General features: G+C 48.3%; 1 protein-coding gene across 4 annotated transcripts in view; it reads left to right on the top strand.

Moving 5' to 3' along the window:
* Positions 1 to 20,470, top strand: part of sphkap (SPHK1 interactor, AKAP domain containing) — a 667,284-nt gene that overhangs the window by 489,036 nt on the left and 157,778 nt on the right. Inside the window, exon 1 of one of the 4 annotated variants that reach the window (XM_072474077.1) lies at positions 7,122 to 7,412. The exons of the other annotated variants lie outside the window; for them this stretch is intronic. Coding sequence (XP_072330178.1) covers positions 7,381 to 7,412 — 32 coding nt within the window. The 5' untranslated portion in view covers positions 7,122 to 7,380. Of the gene's footprint in view, positions 1 to 7,121; positions 7,413 to 20,470 lie in introns of those variants that run through there. 4 annotated transcript variants of the gene reach the window in all.

Here is a 20,470-nt window from a genome sequence, read left to right as displayed (position 1 = left end):
ATCACCAAATGCCCCCAACCTGGTCGACTGTCTTCAGGCAGCTACACTGTCCCAATTACCTGCGGGGACCTAGAGGTCGACTGGGAAACCTTAATTGGCTTCCTTCAGTCAACCAAGTTGCAGTGCAAAGTTCCATGCCCACCTCCTTCCCCAGTCTTTCCAGGGGCTACAAATCCTGCTCTAGATTCTCAATTTTGTTCCAAAACTTTGTTTAGTAGTATATTGAAATGAGGTGACCTGGAACATCAAACATAAATAATAAGATGGCAATTCAAGAGAAAAAGCTCAGTTAACCAACATGCACAGAATTATAAATAAAAGAGTAAACAAGAACAATGAACACAGATCTCAAAATTATTTTGATTTTCCAGCAAACCCAGCCACTCATCAAGCAAGTACTGAAAAAGTAATTACAAAATTCCACAATCGGTAATTACCCCGTGTCCTTGTACTAATTTTTAAATGTTCGAATGTTTCTGGAGCTTCTATTATTTTTGGCTAATATTTCAGTTGATGGATTAAATATGAATTAGCCTCAATCAAAGTGCAGCAGCAACCATATCAATTGGCATGATTCAGTAATGCGCTACAATTATATAAATATATTGCAACAATCTCAGTTAAAATGACTGACAATTAGTCTCGCTCACATTGTCAAGTTCAGTAACTACTCAAGATCACTTCTGCACAACAGCATTAATGGTTTGAAAAAAAAATCCGCAAACATAGGTAGAAGAAGAGATTTTGATCAATCCTGGCCATTTGTGATATATGCCAGTGTGAATTTCCATGGACCCATCTCCTATCTTTGTTGGAAGAATCCGGAAGATCCTGGTGAACTGGCATTTGCAACACTCAAGCTATTTCTCCATTTTTGCAGCTCTTCTGCTGAAATTACAGAGGTCAAGTGGGAGAACTCATGGAATTTACAGTGCAGAAGGAAGCCATTCGGCCCATCGAGTCTGTACCAGCTCTTGGAAAGAGCACCCCACTTAAGCCCAAACATCCCCGTAACCCAGTAACCCCACCTAACCTAAGGGCAATTTTGCATGGCCAATCCACCTAATCTGCACATCTTTCAACTGTGGGAGGAAACCGGAGCACCCGGAGGGAACCCATGCCAACACGGGGAGAACGTGCAGACTCCGCAGATAGTGGCCCAAGCCGGGAATTAAACCTGGGACCCTGGAGCCGTGGAGCAACTGTGCTAACCACTGTGCTACCGTGCCGCCCCGATCCTGTGGATATTCACCCTCTTTGTCATTCAAAGTTCTCTGATGGTGACGCTATCCCTTTAAGGGAGATCCTAGGCCCGCCTGACCAGCGGAGAAATACAGAACCCGCTGCAATACCAGAAAACCAAAGTTTGTACCAAGACCTACCAGAGATGTTCAGTGGTCGTACCCTTGCTTCTGAATCAGAAAGTTAAGGGCTCAAACCTCACTCCAGATTCTTGAGCACATAATCTAGGCTTACATTCTAGTGCATTACTGAAGGAGTACTACATTGTCAGAAGTGCCGGCCTTCACTTGAGACATTTGACCAAAGCCTGGTCAACCCTGTTAGGTAGGTATATTTCGAAGAAGCGCAGGTGTGGTCTCTGTGGTAAACTGCAAGATCTGACCATTTTGTTATATTGCTCTCTCTGCTGCCCCCCCTGTTGGGGGGGTGTAAAAAAAGTTAGTTCAATAATGGCTGCTGGCAATGAGTTCACATGTTAACTTTTTGTCAGTGCAATATGCAACATTCTTCCCAGTGTCCTGGCCAACTCTTATTGTTCCTCCAATATTTGAAGCTGAGGATCTTATCATTATTGGCTTTTGGTGGCTGTATTTCCTCCAGTGACTGGACTTGGACTAGCTGCAAAGTGCTTTGAGATATCCTAAAAGATAAAAAGTGCCATACAAATGCAGGGTTTGTTTTCCCTTTTTTATGTCAAGTTTGAAAATGGTGGTGCAATGCGTAGGGCATTATGGGGGCCTGCGTAGGCGGTAACAGTGGCTCCCAAACATTAACATTCTGTCAACCCCTTTCATGAAAATGTCAAATATTGGGAAAAATAAATATTTTCTAGAATTTTCTCCTCATTAATCTTAAGAGAAGCAACAATATAATCCAGTGTTATTTTGTGTGCATCCTCTATGTGATCTGTGGTGGCATGGCACCTTTAAGGGGTGATCGTTTACAGGCCATGTGACATGCTGGGGCCTAACACATGGGAGAGCGCAAAACCAAACCAATGGGGACAAAGCATAGGGCCCTGGAAACAGGGGCCTGGGCAGTGTGGACCCGCATTCAAGGAGTAAAGATCAGTATGATATACCTCTGTGCTTGTGTATAGTTAAACCTCATTGTGGTTTCCAATAAACCTCTTTGTTATTTAAGAAGCCTCCTCGTCCTATTAGATAATCCCAGCACGACTATTCAATAAATCAAATTACACATTTTACTTTAACAGCATTGTTAATTTGACAGGAGAATATCCCATTCGTTTTTCACAACACTCTGCAGACGATAACGATGATATTGGTGACTGCTTCAACCCTCATTAATCTGCACACTGTGTATTTGTACAATATTTAATTTTGTGGTACTAAACCTTAAAAGTAACTCATACTCTCGTCCGACAAACCCAACCTACAACCCCAGCCCCAAACCTCACTCTTCCACCCCAAATATCCCCCCCCTCACCTCCATCACCCCCTTTCCCCCCGCGCACCCCCCCCCCCCCCCCCCCCACACACACACACACAAACACACACACACAAACAACTTCACACCATCTCCACTCCGCAGCGTCCAATTAGCTCTAAAATGATTCGGGGAATTATCAACCTTTGACTGGGTGATGAGGGACACTCAATTGCCGCTTGTGGCACTTCATGGTTTTTGGCCCTCTGTTCAATATTGGAACCATGAGGCTGCTGAACGTCATAAGCAGCGCAGCAGGTCGACTAAACTGAAAAAACAGCTTTTTGAAAAAATAGGAACACTCAGGCTGACTTACGATTTTAAAAAATGTTTTTCATGTCTACCTCCTTACTCTAGATGCCGTTACAACACTGAGCCTGGGACCTCCTCAACCAGAAACTGAACTGGACTAGCCATATAATTACTGTGACTACAAGAGCAGGTCAGAGACTAGGAATCCTACAGCGAGTAACTCGCCTCCTGACTCCCCAAAGCCTGTCCACCATCGACAAGGCAGAAGTCAGGAGTGTGATGGAATTGTCCCCACTTGGGTGAGTCCTCTTGGCCAATCCATGAGGATCGAGGATGACTTGGTTCCACTCCGGGGAGGTGGGTTCTGCGGTGACTGAATCATCCAATCCTGGATCCGCAGACTCTACCACAGGTTTGGCAAGTGATGTTTGATGAGGTGGGTGGGACGCTCCAAATTCGAGACTCTCTTTCCACTATTTATGCTTGACCTTTGCGTGCTCCACCCTGTGATGCTCAAGGTGATTGGCGCCATCGTGGATGCTTCCTCTCCAGTTTGTGTGTTTTAAAGTAAGCGATTCCCACATGTCGATGGGGATGTTACATTTACTTAGGGAAGCTTTCAGCGTGTCCTTGTAGCATTTCCTCTGCCCTCCTAGTGATCGCTTCCCATTGCGGAACTCGGAGTAGAGCTCTTGTTTCGGGAGTCTTGTGTCGGACATGCGGGCAATGTGGTCTGCCCATCACAGCTGGTCAGTGCTTCGATACTGGGGATATTGGTCTTGGAGACGAAGCTCACATTGATACGCCTTTCCTGTCAGTGGATTTGAAGGGTTTTCCAGAGGCAGCGTTAGTGATATCTCCAAAGATTTGAGGTGTCTGCTGTACATTGTCCATGTTTCTTATGCATACAGGAGGGCGGGGACTACGGCGTCTCTATAGACCATGAGCTTGGTGCTGGATTCGAGCTCTGGGTCTTCGAACACTCTGTTCCTCAGCTGTCCGAAGACGGCACTGGCGCATTGGAGTCGATGCTGGATTTAGTCATCAATGTCTGCTCGCACCGAGAGGAGGCTCTCGAGGGATGGGAATGATCCACATTGTCTAAGGGCTCACCGTGGATCTTGATGGCTGAGGGGTAATTTTGTGTGGCAAGACTGGGCTGGTAGAGAACATTTGTTTTCCCAATGTTTAAACTGAAGCCCAATCTCTGCTATGCCTCGGTGAATGCCTCAACGATGGTTTGTAGCTCGGCCTCTGAATGTGCCCACACACAGGCATCGTTTGCAGCTCGATGACAGAAGTTGGGGTGGTTCTAGTTCTTGCCTGGAGGCATTGGAGGCTGAACAGTTGCCCGCTTGTCTGGTAGGTTAGCTCCACTCCAGCAAGGAGCTTCAGAGTGACAGGATGGAGTGTTGCTGAGGGAAGATCGAGAAGAGCGTTGGTACAATGACACATCCCTGTTTGACCCCAGTTTTCACACGTATTGGGACTGTGGTGGTTCCGTTGGTGAAAGTCATGGCTTGCATGTCATCGTGGATCAAGCAGAGAATAGTGACGAATTTCTGAAGGCAGCCAAATTTGAGAAGGATGTTCCAGAATCCCTCACAGTTGAAGGCCATTGCAAGATCAAGGAAGGCCATGTACAGAGGTTGATGCTGCTCCCTGCACTTTTCTCGGATCATCACGCGCTGATGATCATGTCCATTGTGCCTCTAGATGGTGGGAGACGCACTGAGACTCAGGAAGGAGCTCTTCAGCCACTGGGAGGAGGAGGTTGAGGAGAATTCCCGTGGCGGACAGTAGGGAAATTCCTCTGTAATTTCCACAGTCAGACCTGTTTCCTTTCTTGAAGATGGTCACAATTAAGACTCTCTGCGATCATCCGGCATGCTCTCTTCGTTCCAGACAAGGGTGATGAGGTTGTGAATTCTTGTCAAGAGTGTCTCTCCACCTGCATTTTAATACCTCTGCAGGAATTCCATCTGCACCACAGGCCTTGTTGTTTTTCAGCCGTCGGATGGCTTTTTCAACCTTAGGGCGAGCTGAGATGGTTGGGGGTAGCGTTTTGCGGGATGGTGTTGAGGGCACTTGCGTCAAAGTCTGTATCTTGGTTGAGGAGGTCCTTGAATTTCTCTCTCCCGCGGGTGTTGACTGCCTCTCTTTCTTTGATGAGCGCCTTTTTGTTTTTGGCTCTCAGTGGGGTGGGCCCCTGGGTATCGGGACGTGGATGCTTTTGATTGAGCTGAAGATGCTGTGCACATTGTGGTTGTCGCCGAGTTGCTACATTTCCTGCATTATCCCTACCCACCGTCTGTTCTTTAGGTCACGTGTTCTTTGTTGCACATCAGCCTTCAATTGCCTGTTGGCATGTTTTCTCTCACTCGAGCTTTGGTGGAGCTACCAGTTCAGGAATGCCTTGCATTTGAAGTCAAGGAGACCCTGGATATCATGATCATTCTCATGGTGGGTGCTGGGTAAGTGCAGCTCCAATAACACTCAAGAGATTCAATACCATCCAGGACAAAGCAGCTTGCTTGATTGGTACTCCTTCCACAAATATTCACTCCCTCCACCACCAATGCACAGCAGCAGCAGTGTGTACCATCTACAAGATGCTCTGCAGGAACATACCAAGGCTCCTTAGGTAACACCCTCCAAACCCATGATCACTACCATCTAGGAGGACAAGAGTAGCAGATATATGGAACAGCACAACCTGGATGTTCCCCTCCAAGTCACTTACCGTCCTGACTTGGAAATATATCGCCGTTCCTTCATTGTCGCTGGGTCAAAATCATGGAACTCACTCCCTAAGAGCACAGTCACCACATAAACTGCAGCAGTCCAAAAAGGCAGCTAACCACCAGCTTCTCAAGGGCAATTAGGGAGGGCAACAAATGCTGGTCTAGCCAGCAAAGCCCACATCCCATAAAAATGAATTTTAGAAAAAGATCATTAGTCTGCAATTCGCTTCCCCAGGGAGCCGTGAAGGATGGGCCGTTGAAAATATTCAAGGCCAAATTAGATTTTTGATTGCCTGGGGAGGCAAAGGGTATTGGCAAAGGATGGTGAGGCTGACGGGTGTCATGTTATTCACCCTAGGGTAACACTGACTGCAACTGGATGCAGTTGTGCTTGAAAGTAGACTCCAAACTGTGATGTTAGTTCAATACGCTTTATTGAACTTCTTAAGCAGTGCACACAGTTCGCTGTGTGTTTGACACTCTACGAATCTAAGTGTGTTTACTATAACTAACTAGACCAGACTAGTTCTGAGCCACGTGTAGCAGGTGCTAACTGATATATACACCCTGGCTGTCGCCATAGTTGTCACCAGTGGAAAGAGGCAGAGTGTTGATGCCTCGTGTGTTTTATAGTGGGAGACCACCCTCTAGTGTTCTGCCTGGTGATTGGTTGTGTTCTGTCCTGTGTGTTGATTGGCTGTACTGGGTGTCTGCCACTGCCTGTCTGTATCACATTATGTACATGAGTGCATATCTTGACAACGGGCAGGCAGACAGGTGGGTGAAGTGGAGACCACCATCAGATAGGCTATGATATTATTGAATGACAGAGCAGCCTTAAGGTGCTAAATAGTCTGCACCTGCTCCTAATTCTTGTTTTCTTGTGCATTATACATAGCCATTCCTGGTACTCTTAATATGGCAGTGGTGCAAGACTTTGGAGAAGACTTGCTACTTGCTTTATTTCAGGAAGAGATGTGGAGAAGATATCACAAAAGGAAATCTGGTCACGGAACGGCAATGTGATGAAGCATGAACAAACGACTTATGTTGCTAAGCTTCCTATGACAGATATACATTGCTCTGTTCTCTATAATGGAGCATTGAAAATAATGCTGACCCTTTAAAAGGACTGCTGAGAGGACAGTCTCGCCATTTTGGGGGGGGGGGGGGGGTGGTCCTAATGGAGAGAGTGCCTCTCAAATTTTAATTACTTAAGAAAAAAACAATAGTTTGCCAGGTATTTTTTAACCTCATATAGTTATAGAATTAATTTCATGGGGGAAGGGTTAATCATAAGGAATGCAATGCCCTATTTAACATATACAAGGACACAAGATGTACGTCAGCTGAGCACTGGTGCCCTGCAGTCTGCTGTAGAAGGTTATGGGGTTTCACTCCCATGCCTCAGTGCAGCGTGTTCTGTGTGGGATGCTCAAGCACTGTCACATACAATCATTTTACTTGCTGTTGCTTAAAGAGAGTGTCACTGCTGCTGGCTGTGCAGAGCTAAGTACAAGCGACCGTGGTTTAGAGCTTCAGAGAGGGAGTTTTCCCAATGCCAATGTGATTCTCAAATCAATAGAGGTGGAAGGATAATCACCATTAAGGACTTTTGTATGTTTTACTGTGCTTGTTTCTCTGGTGAGAGACTACAGCTGGAGTCAGTGCGTTTTCAGTAATTCAGCGAGTGATGGATCGCAGTTCCTTGCTTTCTGTACCAGGGTATGTAGCTATTTCTTCTTGTAGAGCCTTCCTTTCAAATTCTTTTGTCATTTGGTATTCGACCGATGCAAACAGCTTTGTTTCCTTTCATTCTGAACAAACCTAAATACAAGGCTGTCTATTAATGCTTCGTTACCAACTCATGTTAAGCATGTTCCTAAATCCTCATTAGTAACAGTGCCAGCGTTACACATTTCATCTGACTTCTCCCTGCTTGCATCAATCAAACTACGCAATTAAACAGCATTCGAACGTCTGTGGAAACTACATAATATATAGAATAATTGTACACAAAGTGAGTCACCAGAATAACTGTAATTCCAATGTGACGTTCACATGCGACCATCATCAGTAGAAGCAAAGCCTGAGCAATTTACGAGTCATCTAAACCCCAATATGGGATTAGTGTTTTAAACTCACTCTCATGTATTTAGTATTGTGTGTGGTTGCTGAGATATGTACTGAAGTTACTTTCTTTTTTGAGAAGTAGGTGTGCTGTTGCTTTCAAATGACCATTGCTGATTGATGCAGATTGACTCTTATGTGTCTTCAGTTGATTGGAAGTGGAGACAAGATTTTGAAAGATTAGTCATTTTTGAATGTGCAACCAGCAGCAATGTCGAGTGTTCACTGTTTCTGAAATTCTATGTGGTCTACTGGTTAGAATTGATTCCGTTGCGAACTTGGGATGGTGAACGTTGTATGAAAGTAATCTTGCTAAGGGGTACAATAGGTCTGGTAAGTCCTGAAGGATTGTTCAGATATAAAGGAATGCAAATTCCCTTTTCTAACTTCTTCACGGCATCAAAAACACAACTACCGTTTTGTTTAAAGATTTGTGAAAATGAGGATAATCCCACATCAAAACATAGGTTGATATTTTACATATTTTCATTTGGTGGGTAAGTTAGGAGGAATTGTTCCATTTTATCTTAGGAAGTTTACATCTCGTTATTTGTCTCCCACAGAAGATAAACTAAGTTGGAAAGAATCCATACTGTCCACTTGGTCAGTTGAAAGATACAGATTGGAAGGTTCAATTTTTTCACTCTGCATATTTTTAGGGCCTTATATCAGCCACACTAACAAATATATGGTGGAGTGTGTAAGAAATATGTGCAGAATATATTGCATCCAAAGTAATTGTTATGGTTCTATTGCATAATATATACTAGAAAAATAATAGTAACCATATAGAACATAGCCGACTGAGTAGAGACTAATATTGTGTAGAGATTAACACCAGCACAAAAATAGTTTGTTACGCAGTATGGTATAATTCAGTGAACTTCCTTAAAAGGCTGTCCTGTGAATCATGTCATGTTATTCTGTTCAAATGATTTTACCAATAGCTGTTAGACTCTTTTGTTCTTTTGTGAATATTATTCACAGATGACATTCAAGTCCCTCAGTGCATTCATGTTAAGAAATATTAAGAAAAGGGTTTGACATTTTTGATGCTGATGTGGGATTGTAAAATCTATTGTAAGTCTCATCTCCAAGGATGATTTTTTTTAAACCATCTTTCAACATAAAAAAAAACATTTTTGAACTAGCTAACATCCAGTACATTTCAATTTAAGCCCCTGTGTGGTTTGCACACCTGATCTAATGGGCATTTCTTCTGGAAAATAGCCATTGTTGCAAAGGTTTTAATTTGTAACCCGGGTCTTGTTGATGTTCTCAAACCTTCCCTCCCAAAATGTAGTCTTTCTTTGTGTAAAATCAGATTAAATGCATTTCCTGAGTAAAATAGGAGCGAACGTCAATTCCAATTTTTTTTTACTCCAAATTCGGTTTAGCTCAATTGACTAGACAGCTGGTTTGTGATGCACTGCGAGGCCACCAGCATGGGTTCAATCCCCGTACCAACTGAGGTTATTCATGATGCCCCGGCTTCTCAACTTTGCCCCTCTTACGAGGTGTAAGGATCCTCCGGTTAAATAACCACCAGTCCGCTCTCCCCCTCAAGGGGGAAAGCGCCTACGGTCAGCTGGGACTCTACCTTACCTTACTCAAAATCAAGAATGCTGAATTTCCTAACAGGTTTTGGAATCTTTCTCTAATCCACCTGCTGTGTCCCCAGCAACTAAACATAATAAATGTAAATGCAGACCAGGGCTGCTGCACTGCCCCACCAATTGGACAGGTTTTCTTCAGTTTAAAAAAGAAAGGGGTGGGCTTTATTGTACTTAACTCGGTCAATGTTAAAATAATAAAATATGCTGCAACTTCCACGTGTACACACACACATAGATTACAGATGGATAGATTATCAAACAGAGAAACAGAAGAGTTTTATGCCCCATAGTTGGGTGACACAGCCGGCTACAGGATGAATTTGATGGTTCTGTGTTTCCCTCATGGGTGTGATTTAAAGATGTACTGACTGATTTGGTTGGGGACAATAGTGTGCAGTTGATTTCCTTCAAGGTATCTCTTCTGGCAGTGGGGGCATACTTAGGTGGTCACGGTCAGCAAACAGGGTTTAAAATCTTGCAAGGTGGGTCGGAGAGAGGGGGAACAAGGGTCTTCTCGTGTCAGCGTCCCAGCTGCTTGTCCTCTTGAAGCAGAGAAATCAGAAGCTCAAACACGTCAAGGGTGGACCTGTCACATGACCATCCCCCAGTGATTCAAACATGGTCATTACAAGCGTATTTCCCCTTGTAAATGAATCTGTTCCTCTCAGCTATGGTCCCATTGTCCAAGTGATTAGGTTTAATGATTTAAAAATGGAGACCACCAGTTCAGGTGATTACTGTCATGATATTCAAGTGAACATCACAGCACATACACACATACATAGTGATGGACAGATCAACGGACCAATTAGCACACACAACACGACAGCCAATCACAGACAAGAGCATACACAGTACAAAACAATGATGTGGAGATGCCGGCGTTGGACTGGGGTGAGCACAGTACGAAGTCTTACAACACCAGGTTAAAGTCCAACAGGTTTGTTACGATGTCACTAGCTTTGGGAGCGCTGCTCCTTCCTCAGGTGAATGAAGAGGTCTGTTCCAGAAACACATATATAGACAAATTCAAAGATGCCAAACAATGCTAGGAATGCGAGCATTAGCAGGTGATTAAATCTTTACAGATCCAGAGATGGGGTAACCCCAGGTTAAAGAGGTGTGAATTGTCTCAAGCCAGGACAGTTGGTAGGATTTCGCAGGCCAGATGGTGGGGGATGAATGTAATGTGACATGAATCCCAGGTCCCGGTTGAGGCCGCACTCATGTGTGCGGAACTTGGCTATAAGTTTCTGCTCGGCGATTCTGCGTTGTCGCGGGTCCTGAAGGCCGCCTTGGAGAACGCTTACCCGGAGATCAGAGGCTGAATGCCCTTGACTGCTGAAGTGTTCCCCGACTGGAAGGGAACATTCCAGCCTGGTGATTGTTGCGCGATGTCCGTTCATTCGTTGTCGCAGCGTCTGCATGGTCTCGCCAATGTACCACGCTTCGGGACATCCTTTCCTGCAACGTATGAGGTAGACAACGTTGGCCGAGTCGCACGAGTATGTACCGCGTACCTGGTGGGTGGTGTTCTCACGTGTAATAGTGGTATCCATGTCGATGATCTGGCACGTCTTGCAGAGATTACCATGACAGGGTTGTGTGGTGTCGTGGTCACTGTTCTGAAGACTGGGTAGTTTGCCGCAACAATGGTTCGTTTGAGGTTGCGCGGTTGTTTGAAGGCAAGTAGTGGGGGTGTGGGGATGACCTTGGCAAGATGTTCATCGTCATCAATGACGTGTTGAAGGCTGTGAAGAAGATGACGTAGTTTCTCCGCTCCGGGGAAGTACTGGACGACGAAGGGTATTCTGTCGGTTGTGTCCCATGTTTGTCTTCTGAGGAGGTCGGTCCGGTTTTTCGCTGTGGCGCATTGGAACTGTCGATCGATGAGTCGAGTGCCATATCCCATTCGTACGAGGGCATCTTTCAACGTCTGTAGATGTCTGTTACGCTCCTCCTCGTCTGAGCAGATCCTGTGTATACGGAGCGCTTGTCCATAGAGGATGGCTTCTTTAATGTGTTTAGGGTGGAAGCTGGAGAAGTGGAGCATCATGAGGTTATCCGTGGGTTTGCGGTAAAGCGAAGTGCTGAGGTGACCGTCCTTGATGGAGACAAGTGTGTCCAAGAATGCAACTGATTTTGGAGAGTAGTCCATGGTGAGTCTGATGGTTGGATGGAACTTATTAATGTCATTGTGTAGTCGTGTAGCCGCATTGGAGATCTCTACTGCCTCCCAAAAATACATAAGGCCAACACACCAGGCCGCCCTATCGTTTCAGGCAATGGGACCCTGTGTGAGAACCTCTCTGGCTACATCGAGGGCATCTTGAAACCATCGTACAAGGTACACCCAGCTTCTGTCGCGACACGACGGACTTCCTACAGAAACTCAGCACCCATGGACCAGTTGAACCAGGAACATTTCTCGTCACAATGGACGTCTCGGCACTCTACACCAGCATCCCCCATGACGACGGCATTGCTGCAACAGCCTCAGTACTCAACACCGACAACTGCCAATCTCCAGACGCAATTCTGCAACTCATCCGCTTCATTCTGGATCACAACGTCTTCACCTTCGACAACAAGTTCTTCATTCAGACGCACGGAACAGCCATGGGGACCAAATTCGCACCCCAATACGCCAACATCTTCATGCACAAGTTTGAACAGGACCTACTCACCGCACAGGACCTTCAACCGATGTTATACACCAGATACATTGATGACATTTTTTTCCTTTGGACCCACGGCGAAGAATCACTGAAACGACTACACAATGACATTAATAAGTTCCATCCAACCATCAGACTCACCATGGACTACTCTCCAAAATCAGTTGCATTCTTGGACACACTCGCCTCCATCAAGGACGGTCACCTCAGCACTTCGCTTTACCGCAAACCCACGGATAACCTCATGATGCTCCACTTCTCCAGCTTCCACCCTAAACACATTAAAGAAGCCATCCTCTATGGACAAGCGCTCCGTATACACAGGATCTGCTCAGACGAGGAGGAGCATAACAGACATCTACAGACGTTGAAAGATGCCCTCGTACGAATGGGATATGGCACTCGACTCATCGATCGACAGTTCCAACGCGCCACAGCGAAAAACCAGACCGACCTCCTCAGAAGACAAACATGGGACACAACCGACAGAATACCCTTCGTCGTCCAGTACTTCCCCGGAGCGGAGAAACTATGTCATCTTCTTCACAGCCTTCAACACGTCATTGATGACGATGAACATCTTGCCAAGGTCATCCCCACACCCCCACTACTTGCCTTCAAACAACCGCGCAACCTCAAACGAACCATTGTTTGCAGCAAACTACCCAGTCTTCAGAACAGTGACCACGACACCACACAACCCTGCCATGGTAATCTCTGCAAGACGTGCCAGATCATCGACATGGATACCACTATTACACGTGAGAACACCACCCACCAGGTACGCGGTACATACTCGTGCGACTCGGCCAACGTTGTCTACCTCATACGCTGCAGGAAAGGATGTCCCGAAGCGTGGTACATTGGCGAGACCATGCAGACGCTGCGACAACGAATAAACGGACATCGCGCAACAATCACCAGGCTGGAATGTTCCCTTCCAGTCGGGGAACACTTCAGCAGTCAAGGGCATTCAGCCTCTGATCTCTGGGTAAGCGTTCTCCAAGGCGGCCTTCAGGACCCGCGACAACGCAGAATCGCTGAGCAGAAACTTATAGCCAAGTTCCGCACACATGAGTGCGGCCTCAACCGGGACCTGGGATTCATGTCACATTACATTCATCCCCCACCATCTGGCCTGCGAAATCCTACCAACTGTCCTGGCTTGAGACAATTCACACCTCTTTAACCTGGGGTTACCCCATCTCTGGATCTGTAAAGATTTAATCACCTGCTAATGCTCGCATTCCTAGCATTGTTTGGCATCTTTGAATTTGTCTATATATGTGTTTCTGGAACAGACCTCTTCATTCACCTGAGGAAGGAGCAGTACAAAACAAGGAACACGACACTTCCTGGGCAATCCAGCGGGAGACGGCACAGGGCAAGGACCTCCACGCCAGATACTCAGACAGTCACCAGGTGCTGAGTACCAGAGTTTGTTATATAAATAATTAAAAGAAATAAAACTGCGTTGTACCAATCGCAACCGTGTTGGTTCGTCTGTGTCTCAGAGTACCCACCACTTCATGGTACCAGAAGTGAATTAAAACCTACCCACAAATCTGCCATCCTGCGCCATGGACACCGTCAACACACCGCAGCCATTACAAGTCGCTGGGAACCTTGGCATAAATTGGATGCTGTTCAAACAGCGCTTCAAACTCTTTTTGGAAGCCAACGAAAAACAGAGCGCCTCGGACAAAAGAAAGATCGCCATCCTCCTCACCACCGCAGGTCAGCACGCCATCCATGTCTACAACTCCCTGGTGTTCGCGGAAGGCGAGGACAAATCTAAATACGACACGGTCCTCCTCAAGCTCGACCAACACTTCAACGTTGAGGTCAACGAGAGCTTTGAGAGGTATGTCTTCCAGCAGCGCCTGCAAGGTAAGGATGAGCTCTTTCAGTCATTCCTGACGCATCTCCGCATACTCGCGCAGTCCTGCAGTTACGACACCACCTCAGAGTCCATGATCCGGGACCAGATCGTTTTTGGGGTTGCCTCGGGCAGCCTACGCCAGCAGCTTTAAAAAAAAAGATCTAACCTTAGCATCTGCAGTTGAAGCCTGTGTCCTGCACAAGAACGTGACTAGCCGCTATGCCCAATTTCAGGCGACCAAATCAGCGCGGAGGGGGTCCTACGCGACCGGATCGGCGTGCCAGGTGCCCCACGAGGCCGAACGGGTCCAGGCGGTCGAGTTTCTCCCGGACGAGGGCGGACGTTTTGCGCGCTTTTCGAGGCCCCCCGCGCTTGTGCGCGCCAAAACCTACGGCAACACTGAGGGACGTGATGCGCAGGCGTGCTCGACGCAAGACCGAACTGCGCATGCGCAGTGGCGCAACGAATGCCATGACGTCACGACGTGTGGCAACTGTGGAGCTGCACATTTAAAAGGGCAATGTCCCGCAAAAACCCGACAATGCCTACGCTGTGGCAAGGTGGGCCACTACGCTGCTTACTGTCGAGCAGCTCAACCTGTCGATCTTCCACAACTCCGACAACCTCGCAGGAACGTGCGGACCATTCAGCCTCCACATTACGACATCCAGACCGATGACACAGGTGACCGAGACGCCTTCCGGGTTGCGGTCATTGATGGGAACCGAGTCAACACAATCAATCCGGGTGATGAATGGTGTGCCACCCTGACGGTCAACCCGAATTCGTCGCCCACCTACTAGACTGGACTTATGCGACTGTTTACACATTGAACTCATGCAACCACTGTTTTAACATGTTTATGTTCTTATCGTTACAGGAATTAATTTTATCGTTCCACATTTCCACATTCTTTGTTATGGTACAACCTCGTTATTATGTCACACCCGACATCGCCCCTTGTATATTGTTAAGCCACATGTACATGCTGTAAATATTACACACACACACATTTAGCTGCACTCAGTACACATCTCTATTTATAACCACGTATGTCATGATGTGGAGATGCCGGCGTTGGACTGGGGTAAGCACAGTACGAAGTCTTACAACACCAGGTTAAAGTCCAACAGGTTTGTTTCGATGTCACTAGCTTTCGGAGCGCTGCTCCTTCCTCAGGTGAATGAAGAGGTCTGTTCCAGAAACACATATATAGACAAATATAGTCGAATTGGACCCCTCCGGAAGGCCGCTGCCTTAGACTCGACATGTATGCTCAAGCCGTCAGGAGTCGCATCAATGCCAGATTCATCAGTCGCATTCACAAGACAGCCCCGAACGTCACCCAAGCACAACGCAATGCCATCCACGCTCTCAAGACCAACCGCAGCATCGTCATCAAACCAGCAGACAAAGGAGGGGCCACTGTCATACTGAACAGAACGAACTACTGCAAAGAAGTATACCGACAACTGAACAACCAAGAACACTACAGACAGTTACCCGCAGATCCGACCAAGGAACACATCCGCCATCTTTGAATTTGTCTATATATGTGTTTCTGGAACAGACCTCTTCATTCACCTGAGGAAGGAGCAGCGCTCCGAAAGCTAGTGACATCGAAACAAACCTGTTGGACTTTAACCTGGTGTTGTAAGACTTCGTACTATAACCACGTAGGCACATAATCTTGTAAAAAAGGGGGATGCCATGATATTCAAGTGAACATCACAGCACATACACACATACATAGTGATGGACAGATCAACGGACCAATTAGCACACACAACACGGCAGCCAATCACAGACAAGAGCATACACAGGACAAAACAAGGAACACAACACTTCCTGGGCAGTCCAGCAGGAGACGGCTCAGGGCAAGGACTTCCAAGCCAGAAACTCAGACAGTCACCATGTGCTGAGTACTAGAGTTTGTTATATAAATAGTTAAAAGAAATAAAACTGAGTTGTACCAATCGCAACCGTGTTGGTTCGTCTGTGTCTCAGAGTACCCAACACTTCAATTGCCTTGAGGCCTAGCCAATGGGGACAGGATATGTGGTTCACTAATATTTGCCTGGTCATTGTCCTTGATGCATCTTTGCAGACATGAAGGTCTCCATCCAGTGATGCACATTAGATAGCCATCATTGGCTGCAAGTTAAAGCCACCTTTTGTCTCTCATTTTATAAAGTTCTATTCTGGGACGAAATTCTCCGGAAACGGCGCGATGTCTGCCAACTGGCGCCCAAAACGGCGCCAATCAGATGGGCATCGCGCCGCCCCAAAGGTGCGGAATGCTCCGCATCTTTGGGGGCCGAGCCCCAACATTGCGGGGCTAGGTCAGCGGCGGACGAATTTCCGCCCCGCCAGCTGGCGGAAACAGCCTTTGGTGCCCCGCCAGCTGGCGCGGAAATGACATCTCGGGGCGGCGCATGCGCGGGAGCGTCAGCGGCCGCTGACAGTTTCCCGCGCATGCGCAGTGGAGGGAGTCTCTTCCGCCTCCGCCATGGTGGAGACCGTGGCGGAGGCGGAAGGGAAAGAGTGCCCCCACGGCACAGGCCCGCCCGCGGATCAGTGGGCCCCGATCGCAGGCCAGGCCACCGTGGGAGCACCCCCGGGGTCAGATCGCCCCGCGACCCCCCCAGGACCCCGGAGCCCGCCCACGCCGCCTTGTCCCGCCGGTAAGGTAGGTGATTTAATTTACGCTGGCGGGACAGGCAATTTATCGGCGGGACTTCGGCCCATCCGGGCCGGAGAATCGAGCGGGGGGGGGGCCCGCCAACCGGCGCGGCCCGATTCCCGCCACCGCCGAATCTCTGGTGCCGGAGACTTCGGCAACCGGCGGGGGCGGGATTCACGCCAGCCCCCGGCGATTCTCCGACCCGGCGGGGGGTCGGAGAATCTCGCCCCAGGTTTCTAGCTGGTGGATTAAAAATCATTATTTGACACAAAGCACATTTTCGTGACACCTCCGTGTAATGACAGGAACATTCCAGGAAGAGGTTGCAGCACAAAAAGCATACACAAACATTCATCCTCAAACACTCCTATGAATCTCATACTGCGATAGCTATGATCAGTTTCAGGGGCGCGATTCTCCGACCCCCCGCCGGGTCGGAGAATCGCCGGGGGCTGGCGTGAATCTCTCCCCCGCCGTGTCCCGAATTCTCCGGTACCAGAGAATCGGCGGGGGCGGGAATCGCGCCGCGCCGGTCGGCGGGCTCCCCCCGGTGATTCTCCGGCCCGCGATGGGCCGAAGTCCCGCCGCTGTCAACCCTCGCCAGCCGGCATGGATTGAACCACCTACCTTTCCGGTGGGAGCAGACGGCGCGAGCGGGCTCCGGGGTCCTGTGGGGGGCCCGGGGCGATCTGGCCCCGGGGGGTGCCCCCACGGTGGCCTGGCCCGCGATCGGGGCCCACCGATCGGCGGGCAGGCCTGTGCCGTGGGGGCACTCTTTTTCTTCCGCCTTCGCCATGGTCTTCACTATGGCGGAGGCGGAAGAGACCCCCTCCACTGCTGTTGACGCTCCCGCGCATGCGTCGCCCAGAGGAGTCCTTTCGGCGCCGGCTGGCGTGGCGCCAAAGGCCTTTCCCGCCAGCCGGCGGGGCAGAAATCACACCGGCGCGGGCCTAGCCCCTCAAGGTAAGGGCTTGGCCCCTAAAGGTGCGGAGTGGTTCCCGCCACTCCATTACGCCGGATTCCCCCGCCCCGCCAGGTAGGGGAGAATCCCGGCCCAGGTTTTGCCAGGGATCATTCTGTGCTGATTTCAATGTGGATAATCTTTATGTGATGAGGTTTCAAAAGCAGGAACCATTGAAATAGCCTTGTATAATAGGTTGTGAATTGCTCCACAAATATCAAGGAGTTGCGATCTGTACAAACATCTACATCTATTTTGGACATATACTTCAAGGTACTTGAGAGCCAGTAACAGTCACAGTTTGCTTCTCCACAGTGGACTATCTCTTTTGGTGCCTGTTTATTTTTTGGAGAAATCCCAAATGGTCTCTCAATGCCTGATCCATTGATTACCACGTTAAAGTTTGGAGTAACCAGCAACAGTTTGTTGGTTAATATGATTTTTAGCTCCTCAAAAGTTATTTGGTACCTCCCTGACCAGACAACCTTCATTCTTTTCCAGAAGATGTTTGTCAGACTGGTGTCTATGGCACTGAAGTGTGGCACAAATGTGCAGCGGAACCCACCCACCCACCAAAATTACTCATATCGTTCTGTGCACTGTGAAATCCATCAATACCTCGTCCTTCCCTGCCCTAGGCAATGCCCGCCCTTAACTCTCAACATGCCCTGGATAAGTTACCTGAGCTTTAGCAAACTCACTCCTTGCAAAGATTCCTATTAACTCAGCTGACCCTGAGTTTCATAATCGAGATTCTAAGCAGTCTAGGTGGTCCCTTCGTGTACTAGCAGATCATCCAGCTATACTGCGGCAGCGGCACCGAGAAACGTCCCACCATCCAGTGGCACTTTGACTTTTTTCATCTCATAGAACATAGAACATAGAATACAGCGCAGTACAGGCCCTTCGGCCCACGATGTTGCACCGAAACAAAAGCCATCTAACCTACACTATGCCATTATCATCCATATGTTTATCCAATAAACTTTTAAATGCCCTCAATGTTGGCGAGTTCACTACTGTAGCAGGAAGGGCATTCCACGGCCTCACTACTCTTTGCGTAAAGAACCTACCTCTGACCTTTGTCCTATATGTCCTATATCTATTACCCCTCAGTTTAAAGTTATGTCCCCTCGTGCCAGCCATTTCCATCCGCGGGAGAAGGCTCTCACTGTCCACCCTATCCAACCCCCTGATCATTTTGTATGCCTCTATTAAGTCTCCTCTTAACCTTCTTCTCTCCAACGAAAACAACCTCAAGTCCATCAGCCTTTCCTCATAAGATTTTCCCTCCATACCAGTCAACATCCTGGTAAATCTCCTCTGCACCCGCTCCAAAGCCTCCACGTCCTTCCTATAATGCAGTGACCAGAACTGTACGCAATACTCCAAATGCGGCCGTACCAGAGTTCTGTACAGCTGCAACATGACCTCCCGACTCCGGAACTCAATCCCTCTACCAATAAAGGCCAACACTCCATAGGCCTTCTTCACAACCCTATCAACCTGGGTGGCAACTTTCAGGGATCTATGTACATGGACACCTAGATCCCTCTGCTCATCCACACTTTCAAGAACTTTACCATTAGCCAAATATTCCGCAGTTGGTGTAGATTAGGGCCAATGGGCATATATTCTAATTGACTGGATGTGACAGTCCCGCAAAGGTCTATGTTGAGGCTTCAACTATTGGCTGTAGCTTTCATGATGGCATAGAAAGTCACATATTCAAATTTCCCGATGACACAAAGTTGGGGGGCATTGTGAACAGTGTAGCGGGGAGTTTCCGCCTGCCGGGACCGACTTAGTCATTTCCTTCTGGTGAGCCCAGCAGGAAACACTCCTCACAGATCAGGGCTCTATTTTGTTTGCCTGCCCCGATCTACCCCTCCCCCTTTCAACTCACCCCCCCCCCCCCCCCCATTTTTGACACCCCCACTCTCCCCAGCTTCGGGGAGGCCTCACCTCAGTTCTACCTGGGTAGGCCCCCTGGGCCCAATCCCTGGCAGTGCGAAGCTTGCTCTTGGGCACCCAGGACTGACTGCCTGGCACCCTGGCAGTGCCACCTCCAGCCTGGAAGTGCCACCCTGGCATCCTGGTAGGACCAGGGTGATGCTGCCAGTGCCAAGATACTCGGGTTCCGGAGGGCGATCCAGGGTGCCACGCTGCCCTGCCCCCGACTATCCGGGGGTCCCTAATGGCCTGGGAGACACCCAGGTGCCATTATGACTGGTCCAAATGTGTGGAGACCAAGCGGCGCCCTAGCAAGGTCTCAAAGGCACAGCCATTGGGTCCCGGGTGCCACGACAATGCCGCGAACGCATATTTAAATGAGCTTAATGCATTATTTAAATATGAAGATTTGATTATGCCCAGTGAGGGTGAGAACCAGATCGCGGTGTCTCGCAAGATGTCGGTAAATCTCGTGAGGCGTTTTGAGCGTCACAAAGTCTTGCGAGATTGAACGGTCTCATTCCGACACCAAGTAGAGTGCGACGAGGCCGCTAAATTGCACCCCTGCCTCCTGGTTGAAATGTTCTGACCCCGGCGGATCTGTCTGCCTTTTCATGGTTTTCTGGGGGGTTTTACGGTGCTATTGATCCACAGCAGAGTCTCTCATGAGCTGTTCACGGAATAGGAATATACAGTCTAACATGGAAGATTCTTCCATTTGTTTAAAAACCTCTCCTTGATTAGTTTAAAAGGACATGGGCGCCATGGTCGCACAGTGGTTGGCACTGTTGCTTCACAGCACCAAGGTCCCAGGTTCGATTCCCGCTTGGGTCACTATCTGTGCGGAGTCTGCACATTCTACCCGTGTCTGCGTGGTTTT

This window comes from Scyliorhinus torazame, chromosome 14 (assembly GCF_047496885.1).
Source record: "Scyliorhinus torazame isolate Kashiwa2021f chromosome 14, sScyTor2.1, whole genome shotgun sequence".
Taxonomy (NCBI): Eukaryota; Metazoa; Chordata; class Chondrichthyes; order Carcharhiniformes; family Scyliorhinidae; genus Scyliorhinus; species Scyliorhinus torazame.
Note: the sequence above shows the minus strand (reverse complement) of the source record. Positions and strands in the feature narration are given on the sequence as shown.